The 11,935-nt window shown below is 35.8% G+C and overlaps 1 protein-coding gene across 1 annotated transcript; it reads right to left on the bottom strand.

The window, feature by feature from the left end:
• Positions 1–1,366: 1,366 nt before the first annotated feature.
• On the bottom strand, positions 1,367–11,813 carry LOC311079378 (5-hydroxytryptamine receptor 3A-like). Its single transcript, XM_084108752.1, has 10 exons — positions 11,731–11,813; positions 11,569–11,631; positions 11,305–11,441; positions 10,750–10,794; positions 8,834–8,940; positions 8,194–8,366; positions 7,952–8,076; positions 4,027–4,237; positions 2,149–2,304; positions 1,367–1,943 (listed from the first exon to the last, which is right to left on the bottom strand). Exons 1-10 carry the CDS (start codon positions 11,741–11,743, stop codon positions 1,594–1,596), a joined length of 1,380 nt encoding a protein of 459 aa, XP_083964878.1. The 5' UTR covers positions 11,744–11,813; the 3' UTR covers positions 1,367–1,593.
• Between the last annotated feature and the right edge of the window lie 122 nt (positions 11,814–11,935).

Raw genomic sequence — 11,935 nt, 5'->3', positions numbered from 1 at the left:
TTGTTGAGTATCATATTTTCTACACCAGGCTTTTATATATCAATAAACTGACACTGTCCCTTCTGTCCACCATAGAAAGTGTTGAAAGACATAGCCTGAAATTACCGTTTCACAACGCCTCTGCACTCACTACTGATTTCTCTCAACACGTGGACTGAAGAAGTGTCAGTCAATACATGCACTCAAAAAAATATTTTAGCTCTTTGTTCAATTTCATTAATTAAAATGAGCATATACGACACAACCCTTCATAGAAATGATTCCAGCTTAATTTCATTAAATGTAATCAATGTAATTTTTAAAAAATTGGGTTTACCAAATTTTTTTTAATTGAGTCAACATGAATATTTTTCGTTCGTCTTAACCGGATGTCACTCAAAAAATGAATTTTGGCCTCTTGTTAAAATAATTAATTAAAATAAGCAAAAGTAACACGATTGTTTAATATTGTCACAACTTAATTTAATTGTGTTCAATCAACTTAATTCATTTGTGTGAAAACTACATGAATCATTGTTGTTGACATCTAACTGGGCAGTGGATCTGTAGTTCCCAGCATGCTTTGCAAGGGACTGCATTAAGAGGGTCAATTTAGGGAAAAAGTGTTATTTTATGTGTTTTTCAGTAAATGGAAAGATGTTGTTAGTTAATGTTAGTGTTTAATGTTCAGTTATGTTAGAAACTTAGAGGACTTCCTGTAATGTTTTTGAATTTTGTGGTTACCATTATGCAGAAGAGTGGCGACTGTGTTTAGGCTGTGGGCTCAGTACTACACTATATGTGCATTAAACCTTGTGTTCAGGCTGTGGGCACTCAGTATACACTATGTGTAAACTTCACTCGCAGACCTGCACAAGTAATATTATATTACTATGTAAAAAATGGTTTTAATTCAATTGAACACTAGTAGTGTCTATCATTAGAAGTGACCGTAGAGGCAAATTAACTAAAATTATAATGTTGGTGATTTAAGGCAGGACAAAAACTAAATGTAGTTAACCTGACAAAACTTTATCTAGCAGGAATGACTAAATGAATTTAAATTCATACAACAAGATTACAACAAATTATTTCAAACTAATTCGATTTTGTTGGAAAAATGTAATTCAATTTCGTGGAAAACCTTTCTTTAATTTAATTAAGTTCGTTCAACAGATTATTTTTTTGAGTGTGGGAAAACAAAGTAACTTGTGCTACTTATTTAAAAAGTACAAATTGTTGTGAATTTAAAAGTAATGCGTTACATTACACAGACACACACTTTCTTCGAGCAACAATAAGCTACTAGGAGCCTTCTACCCCAAATCCCCTATAAACATATGACGACATATAGGTTTTTAATTTCCAACATAAAAACAATAAAAGTAAATCTCCTAGTTATAGCCTTTATTGATGACAGAGTTAATAAAAAATCCTCAAATGTGTAAATTAATATGCACAATATAGTATATTGTTAGCCTGGCTAGTGTATTGTTTGAAAATAAAATAAAAATATGCAAAGGTTTAAAGACGACATAAAATCAAATTCTGTTTCATGGAAATCGCATACAGAAATGATGTAGATCCAAATCACCAATGTCAATTTTGCAAAATCTAATCATAATATGTTATGTTATAATCACCTTCATATTCTGTGCCGTTGTAATAATATACAGCACTACCAATAAAATAATAATTCAAATCTTCTGTATCCCAAAATACCTTCTTTTTTTCTTTGCACAAGTCTGTTCTGGTGATAACGACAACAATGATGATATAAATTATGTCAATGAATAAAAAAAAACAGAAAATGATTTTATCCAAGCGATCTATAAAAGCCTGGTTGCTGTTTGCCACTTGCTCTTTTTGGTCAATGTTTTCCAAAAAGTTCACTATTTTTTGGAGGGAAGCCACCTCTGAAGGCAGATCGCTGGACTTTGTTGTTGCAATCACACCAGCATCTGCTAATGAAAAAAATAAAAAAATTAAACAAATATATATATATATATATATATATATATATATATATATATATATATATATATATATATATATATATATATATATATATATATATATATATATATATATATATATATATATGAACACACTACAAGTCTGTATCAATCTATTATGTATTTATGTTTGCTGTATTTAGTATTCTCTTACCTTCATCCTGACCCAGGCTGGCAGTTTTTTTGTGTTTTTTTATGTTCTTTGAGCATTTACAGAGCAGGATTCTGTCACCCAATGCCAGATGTGTCAACAAAATAGACACCACCATGCTCAACACCAGATTGACCAGACAGAAGCAGAAATGATAATCTTTGGAGCAAAATACAGAAAAATGTATAATTTACCTGTGCATTGCATAATTGTAGAAGAATAAAAAATAAACTGTACAATATTATTAATGATGAATCATATTTTGTCACGTCACATCAGCTAACCACTGGGGTACCTCAAGGTTCATTGCTGGGGACCCTCCTCTTCTCAGAATACAACATCGCTAAGACCTTTAATCTGTTCACAAAGTTCTTCTTACCACTGATATGCCAACAACAAGCAGGGTAACACTTTAGAATACTGTTCCTTCATTAATGAATAACTACACTGGAAAAAATGAGTAACGCACTATTAACATTCTAGTAACTACTATTAACTAACAAGGAACTCTGATTAATGAATTAGTAAGTCATAGCGTTCAGTCGAATGTGGTAGTTCACTATTAGCTAATCAATAACTACTATTTTTGATACCTCACTGAAGACTACTAAGAACTACTATATACAGGTTCATAATTAATATTAATAATGCATAATATATAATATAAGGTAATGGTAACCCATTAGTAATGAATCAAGTGTTACTACATCCTTCTAAACAACTAATAATAATTTGGATCAGTATCTAAAGTGAAAAGCTTGATAACTACCTAATATTGACTGAAGTCATTGTAAGCTTTTGAGGTTTTTGTAAGGTTTTGGATGGTACTGACTCAAGTGTTACTACATTACTACGTTACTACTAAATTAACTACTAATAATTTGGATCAGTATTCTAAAGTGACGATCATGGGAACACACTAGTAATGACTAAAGTGTTACCAAATCCATCAGAAGCAATTACTATCCAAAATTGTACAAAATTCTCAAAAGCTTACAATGACTTTAGTCAATATTAGGTAGTTATCATGTTTTTCACTTTAGATACTGATCCAAATAATTAGTAGTTATTCATTAACGAAGGAACAGTATTCTAAAGTGTTACCACAAACAGTTCTACCACTGATTTCAGAGTGCACACATCTAGGCTTTTATGAAATAACACTACTTCCAACTAATCCTAAACAAGAAAAGGTTATCATTAGCCCTATTCGGACAGTAATTGTTTCTCAGGGGGTTGTACGATATTTTCCTTTACAGGGGTTAATCTGAGATTTTATTGCCGTCCGAATCCAGACTAATAACTGCCAGATGAACAAAGAGAAAATGTGATCTGGCGGTGTTGGTTAACCGTAATACTTTTTGACCATAATAATTTTTGACCTGTTGGTGTCAGGTCAAAAATGATTATGTTAAAACACAACCAACACCATCAGTGCACCTGAAGAGAAAAGAAGACATTAAATCTGTGAAGATCTCAGCAGAGGAGGATTAAACAACTCCACAAACAGCATTACCAGCTTCACTTATTACTAACCAGACTGACTTTATTTCTGTCAGACGTCTACAGAAGTTTTTATTGAGAATTAACAGAGGTTTAACTCTAATGTAGTTCATGTGAAGTCACCATAACAGTGATTAGTGTTTCCATTAGTTGGTCTTTTAACTCTTATTAAGTCTTTTGTCTTTTTCGGCTGTTGTGACAGTGTGATTTTCAAACATATTTGCAGCAGCAAAGAAAGCAAAAGTGAAACGAGCAAACCTGCGTAAAGTATGCGTAAAGGACATTTCTGTTGTACTGCATCACAATATGACTGCCACCCAGGACTACACTGACAGGTGTGCAAGAGGCCTGTTATTTTTATTTTTTTATTTCACTTACGAAGGATGGGGCTACATCGTCCACCACTGCCTAGGTGATCATTGAGGATGAGGAGGAACATGGTGAAGCTCAGGACCAAGGTGACCTTAAGGTTGTTGCGTTCTCCACCTTGAACTGGCAGAGCAAAGGTCACCAGGTCAGCCAGCATTATTAACACACTGGGCAGGATCAGGGTCACAAAAGCACTGAAAGGACTGACGGATAAAGAGACCTGTTAACAGATGACAGGAGAAAGAATACGTATCAGTTGAATATTTATGTCCTCTAAACATAGAAAAAAAGTACATTTTAACACTCAAAAGGTCATCTGTAGACCAAAAACATTTTTTTCCACTCTGCAGTAACAGCAATGGCAGTAAGTAAAAATAATATTTTTAATAATAATTAATTTGCCAGTGTTTGTTAGGCATAATGTAGAGTCAGCCATAAGGCAAAGAAAGTAATAAACAGTGATTATCAAATAAAAACATAAGCTGATATGGCATATTTGTTTGGGGTAATATTATTATATTATATGAAAAGAAGAAAAAGTTCATTTAAAGATAATAAAGATACTATCTTTTATTTTGTACTCATTGTAGTTATTTTAGCACTAAATTTGCAGTATTTTGCCATGCAAGCTTTAATTCTAGGGATTAAGTGCTTTTGAAGGAATCCATACACTGATTTGGGATCAGGTTCTCCCTTAAACATATATGGATGTAATCCAGCTGTAAAAGATGCTTTGGCTAGCATTATGCCTAACAATAGTGGGTGTTTATTTTGAAGTCTTAAAAGCATTTCATTCAGAAGGTAAAAGACAGGGTAGAAAATGCTCATGTCATTTTAAATTTAAACATGGAAATTCATAGGACATGATGAATTTAAAATAAGTTTTGTTAATAAATTGTGCACATAAAGGCCACATTTGTAATAGTCATATTCTATTTTGGTTTTGTTTTCACTTTTCCGATTGCCTGAGTTCTCATCCTTGTTTGTTACTATGGTTTCTAATCAGTGCACACCTGTTCCTTGTTTTGTTAATGATCATTCACTGTGTATATAAGCCCTTAGTTTTCCCAGTTATGTTTGTCATTGTTAATACTACATCTGTAGTGTGTTATGTGTTCTCTGTGTTCATCAAAGTATCTGTATTTCCTATTCATGGAGATGTCCAGTGACCAGCCAGCCTTCAGCCACTTCCACCACGGACCTTGAGCCAGAGCCCAAGCGATTTAGAGTTTGACCAGGTGCGTGAGTCTGCACCAACATCCATCATTGAGGGCATTCTAGGGTATTCACAATTGCATGAAGTGGAGCCCCACCCATACTCCTGTCACTGAGGGTGTGCTTTGCCCGATCCCCATAATATGGTATGATGAATTTAATTTTTGTCATATCTCAAAGCCTCCAGTCTTCGCTGGTCCTGTCCAATCTCCTATCTCCATTCTTCTTTGTCGCCACTAGTTCCACCCAGCTCCAGGTCTCCTTTGTCGGCCTCCGAGCCCATTACTATAATTATAATAATTTGTTACATTTATATAGCACTTTTCTAGGTATTCAAAGTGCTTTACATGGAAGGGGGAATCTCCTCAACCACCACCTATGTGCAGCATCCACCTGGATGATGCGACGGCAGCCATATTGCACCAGATCTCCCACCACACACCAGCTTACTGGTGGAGAGGAGACAGTGGTGAAGCCAATCAGTACATGGGGATGATTAGGAGGCCATGATGGACAGGAGCCAAGGGGCAAATTTGGCCAGGATGCCGGGGTTAAACCCCTACTCTTTTCCGAAGGACATCCTGGGATTTTTAATGACCACAGAGAGTCAGGACCTCGGTTTAACATCTCATCCGAAGGACGGTGCTCTTTTGACAGTATAGTGTCTTGATCACTACACTGGGGTGTTAGGACCCACACAGACCACATGGTGAGCACCCCCTGCTGGCCTCACTAACACCTCTTCCAGCAGCAACCTGTTTTCTCAGGAGTCTCCCATTCAGGTACTAACCAGGCTCAGCCCTGCTTAGCTTCAGTGGGCAACCAGTCTTGGGCTACAGGGTGATATGGCTGCTGACCATATTACTCTACCTCGACCCGTCGAGTTGGCACCACGATGGCTCCTAACTCCCTCGACTCCACCTGGGACCGTTGTACTGATGAAGGGCTGAAATTCAAATATGGTAATAGGTGTTTCATTTCCGACACATGCTTTAAGCAGTCAACCAATCACAACGAACTGGACCATCTGACCAATCAGAGCAGAGTAGACCAATCACAACAGACTGGACCATCTGACCAATCAGAGCAGAGTAGACCAATCACAACAGACTGGGCCATCTGACCAATCAGAACAGAGTAGACCAATCACAACAGACTGGACCATCTGACCAATCAGAGCAGAGTAGACCAATCACAACAGACTGGGCCATCTGACCAATCAGAGCAGAGTAGACCAATCACAACAGACTGGGCCATCTGACCAATCAGAGCAGAGTAGACCAATCACAACAGACTGGACCATCTGACCAATCAGAGCAGAGTAGACCAATCTCAACAGACTGGACCATCTGACCAATCAGAGCAGAGTAGACCAATCACAACAGACTGGACCATCTGACCAATCAGAGCAGAGTAGACCAATCACAACAGACTGGACCATCTGACCAATCAGAGCAGAGTAGACCAATCACAACAGACTGGGCCATCTGACCAATGAGAGCAGAGTAGACCAGTCTCAACAGACTGGGCCATCTGACCAATCAGAGCAGAGTAGACCAATCACAACAGACTGGACCATCTGACCAATCAGAGCAGAGTAGACCAATCACAACAGACTGGACCATCTGACCAATCAGAGCAGAGTAGACCAATCACAACAGACTGGGCCATCTGACCAATCAGAGCAGAGTAGACCAATCACAACAGACTGGGCCATCTGACCAATCAGAGCAGAGTAGACCAATCACAACAGACTGGGCCATCTGACCAATCAGAGCAGAGTAGACCAATCACAACAGACTGGACCATCTGACCAATCAGAGCAGAGTAGACCAATCACAACAGACTGGGCCATCTGACCAATCAGAGCAGAGTAGACCAATCACAACAGACTGGACCATCTGACCAATCAGAGCAGAGTAGACCAGTCTCAACAGACTGGGCCATCTGACCAATCAGAGCAGAGTAGACCAATCACAACAGACTGGACCATCTGACCAATCAGAGCAGAGTAGACCAATCACAACAGACTGGACCATCTGACCAATCAGAGCAGAGTAGACCAATCACAACAGACTGGACCATCTGACCAATCAGAGCAGAGTAGACCAATCACAACAGACTGGGCCATCTGACCAATCAGAGCAGAGTAGACCAATCACAATGAACAATGAATAGTTTCTGACACTGTGAAAAAACCGCTGATGCTGTAATGTATATTATGAGAAAATTGTTTTTGAAAAGTGTTTTTGACTTTTTTGTTAACCTAGTGTAGGAGACAAAATTAGGAACCTTTAAAATAGCATAATAAGCACTTTAATCCACTCCCATTCTTAAGAGTGGAATTCATCTCTAAAACTTTGCAGTGTGTATATGTCCTAAGACCAAACATATGTTAAGACAGTAAATAAGGTATTTCATGTCATGTTGCCTTGAAGAGTTTAAGTTAATACTGACATCTGGTTTCACAGACAGGGTTTAGATTAAGCCAGGTTTAGGCATTAGTTAAATAAGGACATGCAAGTAGCTTTTTTAAACATGCCTTCGAATAAAACATTACTGGTGTGCATCTTGCGGAAAAAAAAATCACATATTTTTATATTTTAAGATATGCCAGTGCAAGTTTCTTTCAATTAAAACATCTCAAACATGCATTTTAGCCTGGGACTAGCTTAAGCCATAGAATAGCAATAAGAATCAGAATGAAGTCAGTAGTTACCGAGATATATCTGCTGTTTTGAAACGATTGGTCTTGCATTATTGTCACATTCACAGTCTCCCACTCTCCTTGAATGCCTCCAACATTAGATATGTTAGGTGGATGGCTGAGGCTAATGTTACATTCTATAGATCAACACATGCAAAAGAATGTTTAGCACTTATTCAGATATCTTTTACATGTTGTTTTACATGGTTAACAACAAATTATCAATTTCTGTTCTCTTAAAAATGTTATCTTACGGCTTTGGTTCCATCCATTGATGGCCACAGAACATTCTCCACTCACAAAGGGGTAGTTGAAAAGGTTGATATCATCACAGCTCACTGTTATGAACAAGATAACGGCATAGTCCACGGTTCCATCCTTCCTCACCTGTACATCCTCAGTGTAAGGCTTCACGGTTACATCTATCCTGAATTCATAAAGAGAGAGAATATGACTTTCACCCAAGATGGGAACCAATCATGAGTCTGTTGTCACGTTTAGCTTTGGTTTATCTGTATACACTCTTTATACTCTACATGGTAACAGTCATTTCTAGAGCAGTTGTCCACAAATTGATATTCAACATAATACAATGTCACAAATCACTATTTTCCAGAGAAACAAAATTATATCAATTAACCTCAAAACTGGCTACAAATGTTCTCACAAATGTTGATATTCAGATTACAAAATTAAAAATATAATGGACATCCATCAAAAGAGTTGAGATGAGATTTTGTGCCGTCTATGGTCAAGAGTAAAAATTGTGGAGGGTCATCTTACCCTACTGGACAGGCTCATTTTACCCCACTGGACAGGCTGTGTTTGCTTATACTAAACGGAAAAATGCATGCCATGCCAAAAAAAAAAAAAAACTGTTCTGAGGTCACTTACGCATTGTCCAAAACCAACGCAGGAGTCCAGATTTTGTCAAATGGTAACATAACGGCTGTAGCATTAGATGTTGTTGCATTCCACTCTAGTTCAAGATCCCTCCACACCTATGGAGAAAAAAATAAATGGTAACACTTTATTGATGGTCCACTTTAGACATTCTACTTACTATAAGTAACTTTGCATCTACATATCAACTAACTCTCATTAGAGTATTAGTAGACTGTCTGCTTAATATCTGCTAACTCTTTATTTTGATTCTCCCGACAAACATTCTACTTCTACATTCTACATTTAATGTATTATTCAACAATATTATTGATCTGCCTGCATTGACACCATTATATGAGAACTGAACTGAGCTGGACGATGACTTCATGGTTTTCTCCAGAGCGGCTAGATATATAAATTAACTAAATTATAATTTTTTTACAACAAAAATGAACCATCACAGAACTTACTTAACCCAGCTAACAGAATTTTGTTATAAGAACATTCTCCAAAAATCCATTGTTGGTTCTGGGAACGTAAAAAATGTCCAGTTTTCTTAACTTTTGGGGAACGTGTTTTAAAAGGTATAATGTTCCTCAAACGTTCTTTCAATTTAATTTTGATTTAAAATTCAATATTCTAATAACGTTGATTTCAAACATTCCAAGAACATAAAAATGTCCAGTTTCCTTAATGTTAATATAATGTTATTTAAAGGTTGGTATGATGTTCCAGACATGTTGATCTGCTTTATCAATGTAGAAATGTTCTCAATAAACACCTGCAATTGCTGATAAAGCACCAACTTAACTAAAGTCAAGGGTCGAGAGCCCAACTAAAGCAAACACTGATCTCCATGATGGTGACCTCAAACGAAACATTTTCAACCAAACATAATCAAACATCTGTTAATTCTCAATAAGATCTTCTGTAGACGTCTGACAGAAATAAAGTCAGTCTGGTTAGTAATAAGTCAAGCTGGTAATGCTGTTTGTGGAGTTGTTTCATCAGATCTTGAGAGAGATTATGTCTTTTATCTTCAGTTCATCTAAGGCTGTGGCTGAAGAAAGTTTTAGTTTGTTTGTTTTGTTTGTTTGTTTGTTTATTTATTTCAACAGGGACAATGTGCAAAAAACATTAATTAAAGATGCCTTGCACCAGATTTAGCCTAAGCTAGTTTCCATCTGCAGTCCCTGAGCAGGTGAATTACAATACAAAATATACAATGTAAAATGTATTTGACCACTCAAATGCAACTATTAATTCATTCAATCAACCATACAGCCATTACAGCCACCAGTCCTAATATAATCATACTAAATTTACTACATTAAAACATCACTAAAAATCATATATACATACACAGTTATCTATGCTGACACGACTGGGTTTCCAATAACGCTTTCCTTGTATTGCGAGAGAAGTCCTTTGTCTTCTTATTTCTCTTTCTTTCAGTGCTTGTTCACAGCCGGTGTTTGAATGATTGAAAGAATGTTTCAGGAACATCACACTAACCTTTAAATAACATTATATGAACATTCAGGAAACTGGACATTTTTATGTTCTTGGAATATTACAAATCAACGTTACTAGAATGTTGAATTTTTAAATCACAATTAAGTTGAAAGAACGTTTGAGGAACATTATACCTTTTAAAAAACGTTCCTCTAACGTCAAGAAAACTGGACATTTTTTACGTTCCCAGAACCAACGCTTTATATTTGGAGAACGTTCTTATAACACAAGTCTGTTAGCTGGGTTAATTCCAGGTGTAAACAGGGCCTTAGTTAGGAGACTGTCTAATGGATCATCGAAATAAAGTGTAACTAAATATACTTCTGTTGCTGCTTTATGAGTTTTTAGAGGAGATGCAAGTGTTTTTTTTTTCTTTTGAAAGTGAACATCAAAAATGTATCTAAACTTACCATGTTTACCTTGACACGGCTGCTCATTTGCATGTTTTTTGTATCCTAAACATGGTGACAAGGTTATACATTTTAAACATGTAAAAATTATTACATTGAAAAAAAAATGAATAGTAAGATTTACTTCGAATTTATTTTAATTGTATAATAATAGAAATAAGTCAAATCAACTTTTTTGTCATATGGAAAAAAGCGAGTAATTCTTAAAGCATTTGAGTTAATATAAGATATATTGGTTACACTTTATTTTGATGGTCCACTTTAGACATTGTACTAACTATAATTATTTTTGCAACTACATGTCATCTAACTCTCATTAGAGTATTAGTAGACTGTTAGGTTATTAGGTGTTAGGATTCGGGATAGTAGAATAAGTTGACATGTATTTGCAAAGTTATAGTTTGTAGAATGCTTAAAGTATAAACCATTGAAATAAAGTGTTACAATATATATACAATTTTTATTTGTGTTTTATTATTAATTAGATTTGTTTTTCGAGCATGAAAAAAGACAGAAATTATAATGATAAAACAATAAAAACAATCTGCTACTTACAAAAGACATTGTCTCATACTTCATTGAAGTGATGGTTACGTTGACAGAACAATCATCACCCTGCTGTGGCGCGCTCTTCAATTTCTTAGCAATTAATATATTTGCCAGACATCTACTGTTACATGGATCTGTCAAGACTGTTAGACCAGATTTAAACATGTTAAAAACATTACTTATTAAATTAAAAGGCATTGTAGACGTCGACAAAGCATTTGAGAATCCTCAAAATTACACTAGAAAGTCTATAGAAATACAGTAGATTACCAATCGGACATGAAAAGATGAGGAACAACAATGAGATCCGGTGTTGAAGAACCATTTCAGACACTACCAAAAACAAAAACAAAAAAGAGAGAAAGAAAATAGGCATACTGTATGTATATCTATAGTAGTTTAAGAAACAATTAAGAAACTGATAAACTTTACCTTTGCTAGCCATTGTGAATGAATTATTATATTCTCCAAGAATTTCACAAACTTTAGCTGTCACCACTTTATATGAACAAGCATCAGTCGTCTTTTTAAAGGCTAGGAGCTCTTTGAATACTACGTCAAAGTACAGAAGAACAAAGAAAATTGAGCCAGCTCATATTCAATTTCAGCCCACATTTTGTGTAAACTTTAGTTTTTG

This window comes from Abramis brama (assembly GCF_963993115.1).
Source record: "Abramis brama genome assembly, chromosome: 1".
NCBI classification, from domain to species: domain Eukaryota; kingdom Metazoa; phylum Chordata; class Actinopteri; order Cypriniformes; family Leuciscidae; genus Abramis; species Abramis brama.
This window is presented reverse-complemented; position numbering and strand designations above follow the sequence as displayed.